General features: G+C 46.1%; 1 protein-coding gene across 1 annotated transcript in view; it reads left to right on the top strand.

Moving 5' to 3' along the window:
• The first annotated feature begins 367 nt into the window (after window positions 1–367).
• The window catches only part of tbc1d13 (TBC1 domain family, member 13), a 112,991-nt gene continuing 95,004 nt past the window's right edge, over window positions 368–18,354 (top strand). The window contains exons 1-2 of the mRNA XM_056290625.1: window positions 368–434; window positions 558–675. Of these exons, the coding sequence (XP_056146600.1) occupies window positions 653–675 (23 nt within the window). The 5' untranslated portion in view covers window positions 368–434; window positions 558–652. The remainder of the gene's footprint in view (window positions 435–557; window positions 676–18,354) is intronic.

The following is an 18,354-nucleotide window of genomic DNA, read 5'->3' as shown; positions in this document are numbered from 1 at the left end:
AGATGTTGGGTTCATATCAGTGGTGGTTTTCTGGTCCGACAGCGTTGGTTCATCAGTGACTGACTGGGAGAGGAGAGGAGAGGAGAGGAGAGGAGGGGAGAGGAGAGGAGAGGAGAGGAGAGGTGGGGAGGGGAGAGGAGGGGAGAGGTGGGGAGAGGAGAGGAGAGGAGGGGAGAGGAGAGGAAAGGAGGGGAGAGGTGGGGAGAGGAGAGGAGAGGAGAGGAGGGGAGAGGTGGGGAGGGGAGAGGAGGGGAGAGGAGAGGAGAGGAGAGGAGAGGAGAGGACCTGCCGGCTGCTGAAATAACCCATGTGCAGCTCGCCATACCGGAAGGACACGCCACCGATAGCGGCGAACTGATGGAAAGCGAAACTACGCCTGGTTTTGTTTTGTTTTGTTTTGTCGGGTTTTGAGGCGGCCTTGGAGGCGTCCTACAGTAAGTACATCGTTGTATTCACTGTATATGTGTGGCAGATTTTCCGGTGTAAAATACGCCGCCGTGTTGGATGTAAAGCTGCTCTGGAGATTCATGTTTCCCTCTGTATACGCCGGCCGGAAGCGCCTCGCCACGGCAGGACGGAAGCGCGTCGGCGCGGCGTGCGGATGAATTAGGACCCTCCCGGCTTCACGTAGCGCGCAGCCCCGTGATGAGACATGTCTACTTCCTACAGAAACAGGTGAGGCGATTTCCAAACTGTCTGTTCGTGCGAGAGGATTTCCTCATGAAAAGACACACAGCCGGTAATACGACAAGCGGTCCAACTGCAAGGTTCCGCTCTCATACGTGAGCTAACCCTTACATGGAGCGCGGTAGCCTCGGCTCGCAAGGTAGCTAGCAAACTGCTAGGTGACTTAAAGGTAGCTAGCAAACTGCTAGGTGACTTAAACATGAGCACGAGCGTTTTGGTGAGCCGTGCAAACATTGGACCTCGTTCATCGTACGTACGAATTTGTTCTCACACACCCGATGATTCTTTTTTTAGCCCTGAAGTTTGTCTCAGAGGCCAGTGTAGAACCTGGGTATAACCCCGGAATTTAGACATCAGCTGGCTGACACTGATGTCTTCGCAAGCCTGGGCGATTGCTCGTTGCAGGAGCTACACAGTAGATGTTAGGGGGAAGGAATTACAAATAACCACCAGGCTTTGCTTCCGACTGTCAGATAATTTTGAGAGCTAGAAAAATTCCTTGAGTGTGTAAACAAATTTGTACCTACGAACGACTGATGAATGAGGCCCATTGTCAACATCTCTTATGCATAGTCTGGGGTAAATAATGTGATTAAAATCTAGACCAGGGGTGGGCAATCTTATCCAGAAAGGGCCAGTGTGGAGGAATGGTCTTTGTTCCAGCCAAGCAGTTACATACCTGTGTCTCCTAATCAAGTTCCTCAGCAAAGACTCCCCTGGTTGACTGGTGGGATCAGGTGTGTAACTGCTTGGTTGAAACAAACATCTTCACCCACACTGGCCCTTTCTGGATAAGACTGCCCAGCCCTGCTCTAGACCGCTGAACCCCAATAAGCGGCCTGCGGGCCAGGTCCGGCTCGTGAGAGTCAAATGTCTGGCCCGCGCCAACCCATTGGCATGAACGCACCTGTCATAACATGTGCAACAAAGTGTGCAACATGTTAAAATAAAGTGCGTGCTGCTCTACTTGATTTTGACCTTACCCCACACCGTACACTTGACCTATGCCATAGAGTGCATGTAGAAATAAGATACTTCACAGTCCTTGACTAGACAGAGCCGCTCACCAGCTAAATCACAGGTTATCCTAAACCAAGAACATGGCCTGCACGAAAAATTGAGCAGGAAAACCATCAGTTCAAATCTGACTGGACTGATCAGTTTTGATTTATCATACCAGACCACACCAATGCCAAACCGACATGTTTGATATGCATGCAGACTGTAGCTGTCTGCAAAGCAGATAATCTCAAGTGGCACTTCCAACACTATGCATGCTGCCAGTTTTAATTCCAACTACCCTAAATAGCAAGTATGATAACATCATACAAGCACTCTGGTTCTACTATCTACTGTTTAATCAAAGTCAGCACAAGAGAGTGCAACAGCTGCATCATTGCATGTTTCATGGAACCTTGCTAAAGCTAAGCTGAGTTGATTAAAACTTGTGCAATTGATATGGTTGGCCAAGTTTCAAGTCATGATAAGAAAAACAAGAAAACAGTAGTGGAGCTATTAAAGCAGGTGCCATTGTCGGCTAACACAGCAACAAGAAGAGTAGAACTTTTAGTGTAGAAGTGTTTTACCAATCTACTCACTAATCTGAAGAAAGCAGAAGCCATATCACCAGCCATAGACTCGTCCTGTGACCGAACCGATATAGGACAGGTATCTGTGTTGGCAAGATGTTTTGATGGGAAGACCTTGCAGGAAGAACTACTTGTTTGCTTCCTCTGCCTGGGTACACATCTTGGGAAATCATCTTTAATGAATTAACACAGTTCTTTGAGAAGAATCGCTTGGATATGAGCAAAATTGTGTCCAATGGGGTTTCCGTTAATGGTGGCACAACACAAGGGCTTGGTAAGCAGGCTTGCTGCTGTTAACCCAGCACTCAACTTTTCATTACATTATTCACAAATCAGCGGTGTGCAGTAAACTGTGTGGAGAAATGGAAGAGGTGATGGATATGGTGACGAGACTGGTACATTTAATTCAGGAGAGCTGCAGACTGCAACATCACCTTTTCAGAGCATTGCTGGAAGAAATGTTAGCAGAGCTGACATTGTACCATGTAATTTAATGAGAAGTTAAAAGAAAGTTGAAAAAAAACGTACACTGTGATATTTTGAAAAGTAGAAATGATAATAAAAAGTGGAATGGGAGGGGCGCCCTGGTGGCCCACTTGGTAGAGCACGTACCACATAAGGCTGAGTCCTTACTGCAGCAGCCTTGGTTCAAATCCGGCCCGGTTCCTTTGCTTCATGTCATTCCCTGCTGTTCCTGTCTCTCCCTCTACTATTGCTATCAAATAAAGGCAGAACATCCTAGGGATGCACGATATTGGATTTTTTTTTTCAAAATCATTTTGGCTGATACCTATATATACACATGAAGTCCTCATCAAGCCACTGGGTTTGATGAGGACTTCATGTCTATATATAAACCACAGGCTAAGCATGTTGACAGGGCTTACGTGCGATGTCCAGATGTCTGAGGTAAAGCTAATATGACTGGCATCAGTGAGGAGCTTCTTTATGGGATTGGAGACAATGCTTTGCAGTTCAGGTAAGGGCACATGTGGAAAGTAACAACAGCTAGGCATAGTGTCTTAGTGGCACCAAGTACATTATCTGGCTGTAAGCACATCATCAGCCTGTGGAAGCCCACATCTTTCACCACGGTGAAAGGCTGGTTATCAAGAACAATGAATTCAATGATTTTTTTTGTTGTTAAGGGCTTTCACCTCTGGGTGGTCCGCTATTATATTTCTTAGCTTTGTCAAATGACTGAACGAGAGGCTGCTAACAGGTTTTTGCTGACACCATTTTTCTTGCCTGGTGTTCAGGATGACTGCTCTTAAATTGGTAGTGATAAAGGAGTGTGGTTTTATCCCCTCCTTCCATCACTGGTGCTTTACAAGCACTGCAAATAGCAATTTTGTTATCTATACTTTGAAATACTTCCACACAGCTGACATGTTGAAGCTGGTTGCTGGCTCTCATAATAAACATTTAGCGCCATCTCGTTTGCATAGTTAATGCATCAACTTATTGGCCAGACACATCGGCAGAAATGTTCATATCTGCCGATGCTGATAATTAACTTCTTACGTTTTTATGGGCCGATACTGATGTTGTGCCAATATCATCATGCAGCTCTAAAAGTGAGTGCTAGGCTGCTAAAAAAATATATTGAGAATAGTGGGCTAGCTTTCAGCTCACCCACTAACTAGAAAATTTGCCTTTTCTGAGGAAAATTTGTAGTGAAGCGTTTCGATCCATAATGAGGCCCGGAGACACGATGTCAGGTCAATTGGTAAGTTTTATTGTCCTTTCTTTATTACACCCACAACTCGCACTAGCTGCTCGCCGTGCAGACCAAAACACGAAGACCCCAGCTTCCTCTCGACTCCCGCTCAAAACCACCCCCAAAAAGCCCACCGTCAGTCATTGCTAGGTTACCAAATCCTGATATGCTACATCGTCCCCTCCCCCTTAAAGAAAGCATTCGTTCCCGAATGTGACAGTTCTATGTAACAGCAACTTGAACTGATGGCTCTGGATCTCAAACACGCCTGGCCATTGGAGCTTAGAAACAGAGAAAAGGGGGTGGGGGGGGGGGGACCAGGAACTCTTTCTCTTTTCAGGAGCTCTTTTTTTGTCAGGAACTCTTCTCTTTTCAGGAACTGTTTTTCTCTTTCTTTTCAGGAGCTCTTTTTTTTTCAGTCTGTTTCGTCATCAGCTATGCTTGCACAACAGTAGCACTGAGCTGGGTGCCGCTGTCGCTTTGATCTTCTCAACTCAAAAGTCTTCTCCTTTTCCTCCTCCCATCTGGCCCCTGCTGACACTTCGTCCTCTTCATCCATTTCTGTCCACATAGGCGCCTCTGTCTCCTCTCCATCTGAAGCTGCTGTCGCCCCTGCTTCGAAGTATGGCTGGCTGTCGTCTGCCGTAGTATAGTGTCCTGAAGGTGTAGAGCCTGGCTCAACTTCTCTCCCTCCTCTGTAGGGAGTTAGACGGTCTTGGTGCACCACCACTTTCTTCCGCTGGCCATTTTTCTGTACCCAGTACACTATGTCGGACAGGGCTTCCAGTATAGTGGAGGGTCCCTCCCACTGACTCACCAGTTTGGGGCATATTCCGTCGGGGCCAGTATAGCCACACACAGTCACCTGGCTGGGACAGCTTCCTATGAGCACGAATATCATACTGTTGCTTCTGTCTTTCGGATTCTCCTTGGATGTGGTTTCGAGCAAACTCGTGAACTCTCTCCATCCGCTCCTGGATGCGCTGGACATACACAGGCCCTGCTTCACCCAGTTCTTCTCCCGGAGGGCGCCCAAAAAGGAGCTCTGTTGGAGTGCACAGTTCTTGGCCGAACATGATCGAAGCTGGAGTGCAACCAGTGCTTTGGTGCACTGCACACTGATAAGCCATCATCAACAACTGTAAGTAGTCATCCCAGGCACATTGGTGCTTTTAGACGAAGAGTGACAGTTGCAGCAGGAGGGTGTGGTTGCACTGCTCGACCATCCCATCGCTTTGGGGGTGCAACACTATTGTGCGTGTCTTCTTGAAGTGTAGTAGGCGACACATCTCTTCGAAGACTTGACTGTCCAAATTTCGACCCTGGTCACTGTGGATTTCGTCAGGCATACCAAACCTTGTGATGAACCTGTCAACGAAGACTTCAGCCACTGTGGCTGCCTCTTGGTTTGGGATGGCATAGCTCTCCAGCCACTTGGAGAAGTAGTCCATGGCAACCAAGATATACCGGTTCCCCTTTTCTGAGAGAGGCAGGGGGCCGAGAATGTTGATGGCCACTCTTTCCACCCGGTCCCCCACGTGGTATTGCTGCATCTCAGCCCGGGGACGCCGCGGTGGGCCCTTCCTGGTGGCACAAGCGTCGCATGTCCGGCACCAGCTCTCTACATCACTGCGCAGCCTAACCCAGAAGAACCTCCTTTTTACGGGGGCTAGGGTTTTGTTGACTCCAAAGTGCCCTGCAGTGGGTAGGTCGTGAGCTAGCCTGAGGATCTCCTGTTTGAGGACTTTTGGTGCTATCAGTTGCCACACCACCCTACCTCCACTGGAGGACTCCAATTTGCGGTACAGGACTCCTTCTTTCAGCTCCAGGCAGTCCCACATGGCCCCAAATTCTTCACCAGCTGGCCCCGTGCAGCCACTTCACACCCGGCTGGTCGTCGTCTGTTGAGTTTCCACTCCAACACAGGTGCAATTTCGCTGTCAACAGCCTGCACTTGACCCAGATCTTCCGACGTTAACCTCTCTAACCCCTCTGGAAGCACCTCCACAGCACGCAGTAAGTGGCGCGCTTCCTGTTACATATCACGAATGAAGACCAGAGGCCAGTGTAGCGAAACCCAAAGGACAGACATACACAGAGCACTGAGAAAACCCGAAGGCGATTTTAATGCAGGAAAATAAACAACACTGCCACAGGGATGATAACAGGGGAATCTCAGGTGGGGGTTGTTGTGACGATGTCCGTGCGCCTGGCTACCACAGTCCGAATCCGTAGAGCAAGGGGTTGTCTGTCAAAGTGGCTGAGGCCACTTTGCCACAGCCTTGACTTTCTCTGGGTTGGTGGCTATTCCAGCGCCACCGACAATGTGACCCGGGAACAGTGCTTGGGCCCTCAATCCATCTGTCACCAGTCAGCAGTTCTTCAGCTTTCATACACCTGGATGCATCATCAGCGGGGTTGTCTCTGGTGTTGATGTACTTCCATTGAGACATGTCAGTCATTTCTCTAATGGTTGACACCCTGTTTGCGACGAAGGTATGAAAGCGCTTGTCCTCGTTTCTTATGTACTTGATCACTGACATGCTGTCTGTCCAGAATGTTGATTGATCCAACGGCAGCTGAAGCTCAGTCTTCAACATCTGGTCCACTCGGACTGTCAAGACCGCAGCTGTCAGTTCAAGACGGGGAATGGTTATATGTTTCCGAGGTGTGACTGTCGCTTTCCCCAGGAGGAATGAAACATAGATACTGTTCCTGCTGTTCTGCAGCCTAAGATAGGTAACAGTGCCAAATCCATTTTCACTAGTGTCAGAAAAATGATGTGATTCTGCACGAGTGGGGCGTCCAAAGTCTTTAGGCTTAACGCATCTGTTGACTTTGAATGACGTCATTTTTTCCAGTTCCTCCAGCCATCTTGTCCATTGGTGTGCAATATCTTTGGGAATGTCATCATCCCAGCTGCACTCTTCTACACAGCTCCTGCAGCATGGACTTGGCAGGCAGTGTAACTGGGCTAAGGAAGCCCAGGGGATCGTACACTGAACTCACGATGGACAGCATACCTCGCCTGGTATGCGGTTGCTCCTTCTTCACCATCTTGAATTTAAAGGAGTCTGTTTCCACACACCACAGTAGCCCTAGGGCTCGCTCCATTGGAAGCTAATCTCTGTCCAGATTCAGCTCTTTCGAGTCCCTTACCCGGTGCTCTTCTGCAACTGACTGCAGCACTGACCGGCTGTTGCTGGTCCACTTGGTCAATGTGAAGCCGCCTCTCTGACAAATCTCTGAAAGAGCTTGGACCATGGCCACTGCTTCCTACTCTGTGGGTAGGCTCTTTAAATAATCGTCAACATAAAAGTTTCGCTTGACCGTGTCAACAACATCAGCAGCAAATTGATTGTCTTCAACCGTCTTCTTTAGCACGTAGCTCGCACAACTTGGGGAGGAAACTGCCCTGAACAGGTGCACCGTCATTCGGTGTTCCACACCTTCCAAACTTGTATTGCCCTCAGGCCACCAGAGAAAGCGAAGAAAATCTCGATGTTCTTCAGGAACTTTGACCTGGTAAAACATTGACTTTATGTCTCCCATGAACGCTAATGGCTCCTGTCTGAATCTTACAAGAACACCAAGCAGCGAACTGGTGAGATTAGGGCCTTGTAACAGTTCACTTTTCAGTGAAGTTCCCTGGTGTTCAGTACCGCAGTTGAACACCACCCTTAAGTTGCCCTTTCTTGGATGATGCTCACCATGGTGGGGAACATACCAGACTTGCCCAACTCCACGATCCAGCTGATGCTGAGGCACTTCCTCAGCATATCCATTCCTGATAACGTCAGTGAAAAAGCTGGTGTATTCCTTGTGAAACGTTTCATCTTTCTTGAACCTCCTCTGTAATCCAAGTAGTTGTTGCTTGACCACACAGAGGTTGTTGGGAAGAGCAAGCTGGTCACTTCTGAAGGGCATCTTCACACTATAGTGTCCATCCATGAGCTGTGCTGATTCATCCATGATCTTCAGAAATCGAAAATCTTCTCTTGACATTCCCTTTTCTTCTGAATTCCTTTCGTTGAAATCGTGGTTATATGGGTTGCTCAGCATCTCTTCCAATCTGCTCACGGAAATCCTATTGACATGGCCACTGGAAGCCCATTTTCAGAAGAGTTCTCACAGCATACGGGCAATTTCCATGGCTGTTGACCACCTCCCAAGGTTCCAATAACCTGGGTGCATTGGTACCAATCAATAAGTCAACATTTGCCTTAATGCTGGGGATTTGGACATCAGACAGGTAAGGCCACTTCACCAAATCTTCCTGGGTGACAATATTGTCACTGGTCACAGGCATTTTCCTTTGCGAAAGGACTTCTGGGAGGCTATAGAAGGTGTCACCACTGAGACCAGACACCTCCAAACCTTTCAGTGAGGTACTTGGGACCACCTTCTCCTGTCCCAAAGTGCGTAGAAGGAAGTTGGTCTGTCATCCAGTCACATTCAACGCATGCATTAGGTGGTCAGAACAAAATGTTGCAGAACTGCCAGGGTCGAGAAAGGCATACATTTGCAGTATCTTGTCTCCCTTTGTGGACTTGACTTGGACTGGCAAAATGGACAGCTTACAATCACCTCCACCAGCCCCAGTAAGATCACAAGTTTGCATTGAAGCTGTAGTGATAGCTGTAGTGACAACTGGATTGACGGCTGAAGTGACACTTGCAGATTCCTTAGGCTGCTGGTCTGTGCTGGGATAAGGTCTGTCAATATGAAGCATGGCTGGATGATTTTTTCCGCAAACCTTGCAGGTTAGGCGCTTGTCGCAATCACCACTCATGTGACCGGAACACAAACATCCAAAACAAATCCCTTTTTGCTTCAGAAAGAGAATTTTATCCTTTTGCTTCTTACTTTTCAGCCGCGGGCACTCCGTCAGAGAGTGACTCCGAAAGCAGCACACACAAGATCCAGATTTCTCCACTTTGTCATCATGCCCCTTCTGGACAGAGCCTGAGTCTGGTTCTTTGGAGTCCAGACGTGTCACAGCTGTAGCAAAGCGGTTGCCTTTGGCTCTGCTGTACTTGGACTGAGGCTGGGACTTGCTCCTGTTGCTCAATACTTCTTTGCCAATTGGTCGGTCCTGGATGTGGCTGAAAAGTGGGTCAGAAAGGATCCTAACTTGGCGTTCCACGAATGCGACGAAAACAGCTCTGCAATGTCGTCGCTCCAGTAGCTCATGAGCTGTTGTCCTCCATCTTTCCCTAAATCTGTAGGGCAGCTTGGTCATGATCATGTGCATGTTGATAGGCATGTCGAGCTCTTGCATGTGTTGCAGCTCTGTCACGTTGCAACAGTTGCGCAGGAACAGAGAATAGGCCTGTAGCGCCTTTACATCCTCAGACTTAACTGTGGGCTAAGCCAAAGCCTTCTCAATGTAAGATGTAGCAATCTTAAACTCATTCCCGAAATGTTCATGCAGGAGATTCTTTGCCATGTCGTAACCACTATCAGGCATCATGTGCTGACAAGTCCTTACCAGCTCTCGTGGTTGTCCTTTTGTGAATTGTTCCAAAAAATATAAGCAATCTGCTTTGTTAGCCTTTGATTCAATATTATGCTCAAATGCTCTTATAAAGCTCCTGTATTGAAGCGGATCGCCATCAAATGCAGGGATACAGTGGCTTGCAAAAGTATTCATACCCCTTGAACTTTTCCACATTTTGTCACGTTTCGACCACAAACATAAATATATTTTATTGGAATTTTATGTGAAAGACCAACACAAAGTGGCACACAATTGTGAAGTACAAAGAAAATTATACATGATTTAAAAAAAATTTACAAATAAAAAACTAAAAAGTACGGTGTGCAAAAGTATTCAGCCCCCCTGAGTCAATACTTTGTGGAACCACCTTTTGCTGCAAATACAGCTGCAAGTCTTTTGAGGTATGTCTCTACCAGCTTTGCACACCTAGAGACTGAAATTTTTGCCCATTCTTCTTTGCAAAACAGCTCAAGCTCAGTCAGATTAGATGGAGAGTGTTTGTGAACGGCAGTTTTCAGATCTTGCCACAGATTCTCAATTGGATTTAGGTCTGGACTTTGACTGGGCCATTCTAACACATGAATATGTTTTGTTTTAAACCATTCCATTGTAGCCCTGGCTTTATGTTTAGGGTTGTTGTCCTGCTGGAAGGTGAACCTCCGCCCCAGTCTCAAGTCTTTTGCAGACTCCAACAGGTTTTCTTCCAAGATTGCCCTGTATTTGGCTCCATCCATCTTCCCATCAACTCTGACCATCTTCCCTGTCCCTGCTGAAGAGAAGCACCCCCAGAGCATGATGCTGCCACCACCATGTTTGACAGTGGGGATGGTGTGTTCAGAGTGATGTGCAGTGTTAGTTTTCCGCCACACATAGCGTTTTGCATGTAGGCCAAAAAGTTCAATTTTGGTCTCATCTGACCAGAGCACCTTCTTTGCTGTGTCCCCCACATGGCTTCTGGCAAACTGCAAACGGGACTTCTTATGGTTTTCTTTTAACAACGGCTTTCTTCTTGCCACTCTTCCATAAAGGCCAGATTTGTGCAGTGCATGACCAACAGTTGTCCCGTGGACAGATTCCCCCACCTGAGCTGTGGATCTCTACAGTTCGTCCAGAGTCACCATGGGCCTCTTGGCTGCATCTTTGATCAGTGCTCTCCTTGTTCGGCCTGTAAGTTTAGGTGGACGGCCGTGTCTTGGTAGGTTTGCAGTTGTGCCATACTCTTTCCATTTCTGGATGATGGATTGAACAGTGCTCTGTGAGATGTTCAAAGCTTGGGAAATCTTTTTATAGCCTAACCCTGCTTTAAACCTCTCCACAACTTTATCCCTGACCTGTCTGGTGTGTTCCTTGGACTTCATGACGCTGTTTGCTCCCCAATATTCTCTTAACAAACCTCTGAGGCCGTCACAGAACAGCTGTATTTGTACTGAGATTAGATTACACACAGGTTGACTCTATTTAGTCATTAGGTCAACATTCGATCATTCAGCAATCATCAGGCAACTTCTGAAGGCAATTGGTTACACTCAGAGAAAAGGGGGCTGAATACTTTTGCACACCGCACTTTTCAGTTTTTTATTTGCAAAAAAAATTTAAGATCATGTATAATTTTCTTTGTACTTCACAATTGTGTGCCACTTTGTGTTGGTCTTTCACATAAAATTCCAATAAAATATATTTATGTTTGTGGTCGTAACGTGACAAAATGTAAAAAAGTTCAAGGGGTATGAATACTTTTGCAAGCCACTCTATCTCTGGATGGTAGAGACATTGAGAGCTGTTGTTGCACAAGGGCGTCTGTGATTTCATTCTGCCGTTGCATGATTGTGCTCAAGTCTCCTTGTGGTGGCATTTGAGAAGGTTGATACAATGGTGCAGGTGACCCAGTATGAGCTGGCATAGAGCGAAATTGTGGTTGTGCAACAGCTCCACCTTATGCTGGCATTTGGGAGGGCTGCGGTTGTGCAGCAGCTCCATACATTTTAGCCTTTAGTTTGACACTGGAGTCAGGTTGTTGTGGCTGTTGCAGTGAAACAGTTGGTTTTGTCTTTGGTTTGACAACGGGCTCTTGCATAGGAAGATTGAATGGTTTTGCTGCTGGATTTAGCACAGTAGATATTGGTTGAGGAGGTCCAGTGTGATTTTCCACATGCGAGATCCTTCCATTAGAGGTTTGTGACCATCTCCCACTCTCTGATGCAGTGTCCAGAACAGCCAGTTTAGCAGCGGATGCAGCCAATTCAGCATCCATTTCCAGCTGCTGCTTCCTCCTCCTTAACTCTTCCTCCTGAGCCTCCAGAGCTTGTCTCTCCTTCAAAGATGCTGCTTTCACCAGCAATGCAGCTCTCTCAGCCTCTGCTTTGATACGTTCAGAGGCTGTACTGTTACCACTCTGTCTGCTGGTTTGAGAGTGTCTACATTCAACATTTGATGCGCTGTCACCTGGTTTCACATCATCATCCACATTGTGAGAGAGCACATTATCTGGTTGCACATCGTCTGGGTGCACGTCCTCTGGGTGCACATCCTCTGTGGGCACATTGACTGGGTGCACATCCTTTATGGGCACATTATCTGGGTGCACATGGTCTGGGTGCACGTCAACCACATTGGCAACATTACCAATATTTTGCGCCAACCATTGTTCAACTTGAACATGGAAACTCTCCTCAATTGCCATTCTTTACCCAAACCAGGCGTTTTGTTTTTCAATTTCATCCGGGGGCATAGGTAACACAGACATGATATCATTATGCAGACCTTTGGCTGTCTCGCACAGCCTACCATATTAATCAAATACACCTTGTACCCCTTTCACATCAGTAGCCTGCATAAATACCTCAATCATTTGCCTCAGCTTTTTAGCTTTGTTTAGTTTCTCTGATCTTTCATTTTGCAACTTTCCCAACCTTTCACATAAAACCTTATAGGTCGGTTTAATTTCCCTTTTTCCCATTGTGACAACACTGTCCGCAGCCACCTCGGCCCCCACGGGTTTGTCAACATTACTGTCCTCAGAACCGTCCATGTTGACAATCCGCAATAACTTTATGCGCGCAAGTTGGTTCAATCCAAAGTCAACGATAGGCTAGAACGCCCAGTCATTCAGCTACCAATGCATTGGAATTTACGCTCGCAAACGCAAAGTTGTGTGCACACAATTAAATGGCCATTAATGGGTAGCTACCACATACCTTCGGCTCAAGGCCTACTGAAGAAGTTGGCAGCTGGCATTGGGTACCGTTGGAGCTCCGGTGCGCTCATCTGACGGTCGGCGTTCTCCATATTGTTATTTGCAGAGCTTTTTATTAGCTTGTAGCGTGAGCTACACACACAGCGTCAACAGCATGATACACACAGTGCGCACAAACCGGAACTCTAGAGTAGAAGAAGAGGTGGTATACTTTAGAACAGTGCAACAGTGCCATCTATTGGCGATGTCTATTGGAAAAGTACTACATTCAACACTCCCACTTACTTTTTCAATAACATTAAGTCCCTTTAAATAATGTTACAGAGCCGTGCTCTCCTTCACAAAAATAATGTCATCAAACTTTAAACAACAACAAAAAACCTTCCTTTTTCAAATACTGTTGTTTACATTGTTTTTATCTGGAACTCTTTTTCACATTTCAGATTCAAGAATCACATTTTTCAGACTTGCTTTGATCAGGCAGCGTTTGGCGTACGCCCGTCAAGCACAAATAACCACTTTAATTAAACAGTGAAAAGTCCAATTTCTCCCCTGAGATACTAAAACTTTTGTTTGGTCAGTAGCTTGGTCAATATATCCGCTTTCATGTCATTTGTTGGACAATATTGCAGTTCTATTTGTCCATTCTGCACACATTCACGGATGTAGTGATAGCGAATGTCTATGTGTTTGGTCCTGAAGTGGTTCACAGGGTTCTTTGCGATTGCGATGGCTCCTTGGTTGTCTTCCAGGATCACTGTGGACATAGACTCAACTCCGAGATCACTAAGTAATCGTCTCAGCCAGATTCCTTCCTGAGCGGCTTGACTGAGTGCCATGTACTCGGCTTCTGCTGTTGAAAGTGCAACTGTTGGTTGTTTCTTGCTGAGCCAGCTCACCGCTCCTCCACTCAGTAGAAAGATGTTGCCTGTTGTTGAGCTGCGATCATCCTGATCTCCAGCCCAATCTGCATCTGAGAATCCAATCAAAGCTCCAGAGGCTGACTGCTCATACTTGAGAGCAAAGTTCACTGTCCCTTTCAAGTAACGATGTATCCTCTTCACAGCAGTCAGATGTGAAGCATCTGGATTTGCGTTGAACTTTGACACAGCACTCACTGCTTGAGCTATGTCTGGTCTTGTAACCATTGCAGCATACAGCAGACTTCCTACCATTGACTGATAGGCATGTTGGTCCACTGGCTTACTGACACCATCACTCTTCCTCAACTTGATGTTGGCATCAGCAGGAGTTGCTACAGGATTTGCATTGTCCATTCCATATTTCTGAAGTATGGCTTCAATGTATTGCTTCTGATGAAGAATGACACAGTTCTTTTCTTTATCTTGAATCACAGAGATGCCCAGTATATAGGACAGCTCACCCATGTCCTTCATCTTGTAGCGCTCCTTGAGAGCCACTTTTAGCCCGTTCATGCTTTCAGTTGACTCTGTTATCAGGATGAGATCATCAACATAAACCGCAAGTATCTCAAGCTCTTGTCTTAATCTCACAAACACACAGGGGTCTCATGTGCTCTGTTTGAATCCAATTTCCATCATGAACTCTGTGAAGGCCTTGCTCCAGCAGCGAGGAGACTGCTTCAGTCCATAGATTGATTTTTTTAGTTTACACACCAGGTGCTCCTGTCCTGGTTTTATGTAGCCCTCTGGTTGCTGCATGTAGATTTCCTCTTCCAGGTCTCCATTAAGGAATGCAGTTACGACATCCATCTGGTGTACATGTAGATTGTTTTGAATAGCAAAGGACAGTAATGCACGAACAGAGCTGAAGCGTACAACTGGTGAAAAGGTTTCATCGTAGTCAGCACCATACAACTGAGAGTAGCCCTTGGCAACAAGCCTACACTTGTATCGTTCCACTCTTCCATCACTATGATGCTTGACTCTGAACACCCATCTCGATCCTACTGCTTTTCTTTCTCTTGATAAATCCACCAAGTCCCAAGTCTCATTTTCCAGCAGCGACTCATATTCCAAGTCAGCCGCCTCCTGCCATTCTTTTGCATTAGGACTCTCCGGTGCTTCTTTTAGTGTGATTGGCTCTGTCACACGACACATATTGGCATGATGATCAACAGTCATTATATCAGCGAACTCATCATATCCATATCTCCTTGGCGCATTTCTGGTTCTGCCGCTTGTTCTGACAGTGCTGCTATCAGCAGTGACTGCATCATCTTGTGTTTCACTGTCATCTGTTTTCATGTTTATCTCGTTCTCTGAACAGGGTACTTTCACTCCCTGCTTCCAGTCGAAGTTTGATTCATCAAAGATTACATCACGACGGATTAGAATCCTCCTCTTCTCTTCATCGTACAGGCGATAGCCCTTGGCATTGTTTGCATATCCCACAAAACGAAGCTTTATAGCCTTTTTGTCCAGTTTCTGTCTCTCTTCATCTGGGACATGTGCATAAGCAATACAGCCAAACACCTTCATGTGACTCATGTTAGGTTTCTTTCCACACCATCTCTCATAGGGTGTCTCTTCCTTCAGAACAGCTGTGGGCAGCCTGTTCTGTATGTAAGCTGCTGTGGCTATAGCCTCTGCCCAGAACATCTTCGGCAACTTTGCATGAGACAGCATGCTTCTAGCTGCTTCGACCAACGTCCTATTTTTTCTTTCTGCAACGCCATTTTGCTGTGGTGTGTGAGGTACAGTCATTTCATGGTGGATGCCTTGAGCCTTCAAATATTCTTGAAACTCCTTTGAGGTGTACTCACCACCATTGTCAGTTCTCAGCCTTGCAACGTTCAGGCCACACTCATTTGAGAATGTTCTCTCAAATTCCTTGAACTTGTCTAGTACCTCATTCTTCTGTTTCATGAAGTATACCTTGCAGCATCTTGAATAGTCATCAGTGAAAGTCACAAAGTATTTTGCTCCACTTATCGACTCAGTCTGCATGGGACCACAGACATCACTATGAATTAGCTGCATCTTGCGTTTGGAACGGATTCCTCCAATTGACTTGACTGGCTTTTTAGCCAACTTGCCTTCCACACATCCTTCACAAAAAAGAATCTCTTTCTCTGCGGAGAAGTCCACTCCATTTACCAGATTTTTTAGCTCATTCAGCTTGGTAGTGTGACCAAGGCGCTGGTGCCACAGGCTGGCAGCTACTGATGCACTGTGACAGATAGATTCACTTCCTTCAATGTCTAGCTGATACAGTCCATCAACTTTTTGTGTTCCCATTCCTTTTAGTGTTCCATCTTTTCCACGTAGGTAGCAGCGAGACTTTTTGAACTGCACTGTATTCCCTTTTTTGGTAGCAGCTCCCACTGAGAACAAATTCCCAGACAGCTTTGGAACATACAGTACATCATACATTGTGGCATTTTTTACATCACTTGATTTGAAAGTCATTTTCATGTTGACATTTCCAATTCCTAGAGCGTCAACCACCCTGCCATCACCTAGTTTCACCGACTGTGCTTTTGAGAATTGCTGATATTCTTGGAGAATTTCTTTATCACAAGTCATGTGCTTTGATGCTCCAGAATCAATTATCCATTCAACCTGTCTTGGTCTGTCAGTGCTAGCCTCTGTGACTACAAAAACACTTTCAGAGGAATCTTCCTCATCCTCACAGGTCATGTTTTTGACCTTGTGAATTTTCTTTTTTGTTTTATTTTTCAAGCTTGGACAGTCCCGCTTTATGTGACCTTCTTTCCCACATTTATAACATCTCCACGTGCTTTTGTCTGCTGCTCCCACTGACTTGGAGCCATCCTGCACATTTCCTCTAAATTGTGATGACATGGCTGATGCACCACATGACGTAGCACCACTTGAATCATTAGCATTCACTCGCTTTTGCTCTTCATTTATTAATGCTTGCTGAACAAACTTCAGTGTCAGGTTGTCAATCTTTGTTTCTAGTGCAGTGACAATCGTAGCATAGCTTGGTGGCAAACTGCCCAACAGTGTTACAATTTGATCTTCCTCTTCAATCACAGATCCTATTGCTGCTAGCTGATCAGTTAGCTCCTTCATTTGTTTCAAATGATCAGTTAAGGCATCTCCTTCCTTCATTTCACATCGGAAATATCTTTTCTTCAGGAACAGTTTATTTGCCAAAGTATCTCTCTCAAAATGGGCTTTCAGCGTGGTCCACGCCTCTTTGGGAGTCTGGCAGCTCGTTATCAGATACAACTGGGGTGTACTTACATTCAGCACCAACATAGAGAATGCTTTCTCTCTCCTTCTAGTGAACTCAGCTTGTGCTGCTGCATTAGCATCTGCAGCTAGTGTTTCAGTCTCCATTAACATACCCCATAGTCCTTTAGCCTTTAGCAAGTGTTCCATTTGAAACTTCCATGTTGCCCAGTTCTCTGGTCCGTTCAGCCTGTCAATAAACAGCTTATCCTCCATTGTGAATTCCCACAATACTGTTTACTCCACACAACCGTGTACAACAGCTTTCAGCGAAGTTCTGGGCCCATAACCTATTGTTATTTGCAGAACTTTTTATTAGCTTGTAGCGTGAGCTACACACACAGCGTCAACAGCATGATACACACAGTGCACACGAACCGGAACTCTAGAGTAGAAGAAGAAGTGGTATACTGTAGAGCAGTGCAACAGTGCCATCTATTGGCGATGTCTATTGGAAAAGTACTACATTCAACACTCCATGCGTCCGCATCCACACATAAAAGCGATGCACAAACAAATCCCATGCCGTCCTCAATGGATCAGATCAAAGGCGCAGATCAAACGTGAAAACCATCCAACGATGTCCTCAACGACGTTCTCAACGAGCAAAGTTTTTGACTTTGTGTAATGGCTTGAATTACTTGGTACAAAAAACAATAAACCTACAAGCCATGAGGAGGCTGAAACCGGCTAGAACTTACTAATTGACGTGTCCGTGTTGAAGTAGGCCACTTGTCAGATCAATGATTGAATTTCCACAAGATCCGTTGCAATAATACTCCACAAGTGTATTTTTTTACACCACAAAAATATCCGATGCACAATTGCATGAAAGATCTAAAGCAAACGGTACTACCTTGACAAGTGTACAACAAACGACATTATGTGATGGTCAAAAACATGTTTGCCCTCCCCGGTAACAAACACCTGAATGTCATCAGGACCATACACATTATATAGACAGGTAATGCATTTCCGCTCTGACGGGTAGAGCCACCTACTGGGCAATAAAGGGAACTGCCATCAAGAACCCATACAGAGGCATAATGCATAGAATGTTACATATTGCATAACAATAGAGAAATGTAAGCAAAATAAATAAAATATGAAATGTGGCACTAAACCAACAAATTGGCTCTAACAATGGATCAGCAAATCATCCAAGTAGACCAGGCAGGCAGACTTAGGCAGGCCCTCGAGTATCGTCTCCATCAGCCTCTCAAAGGTTGCCAGGGCCTTACAGAGACCCAAGGCCATTACTGTAAATTTCCTGAGTCCCTGTCCCAATGAGAAGGCTGTTTTCTCCCTTGATTCTTTGTCCAACTGTACCTGCCAGTAGCCGCTTTTCAGGTCAACACGACCCTGCCAGGTTGTCCAGGGCATCATCTACACGGGGTATGGGGTGTGTGTCCTTTATTGTGACCTTGTTGAGTCCGCGAAGGTCCATGGAGAACCGTGTTGATCCATCTTTCTTTGGGACA

This window comes from Lampris incognitus, chromosome 12 (genome assembly GCF_029633865.1).
Source record: "Lampris incognitus isolate fLamInc1 chromosome 12, fLamInc1.hap2, whole genome shotgun sequence".
Taxonomy (NCBI): Eukaryota; Metazoa; Chordata; class Actinopteri; order Lampriformes; family Lampridae; genus Lampris; species Lampris incognitus.
The sequence above is the reverse complement of the archived record's forward strand: the minus strand, read 5'-3'. Positions and strand labels throughout refer to the sequence as shown.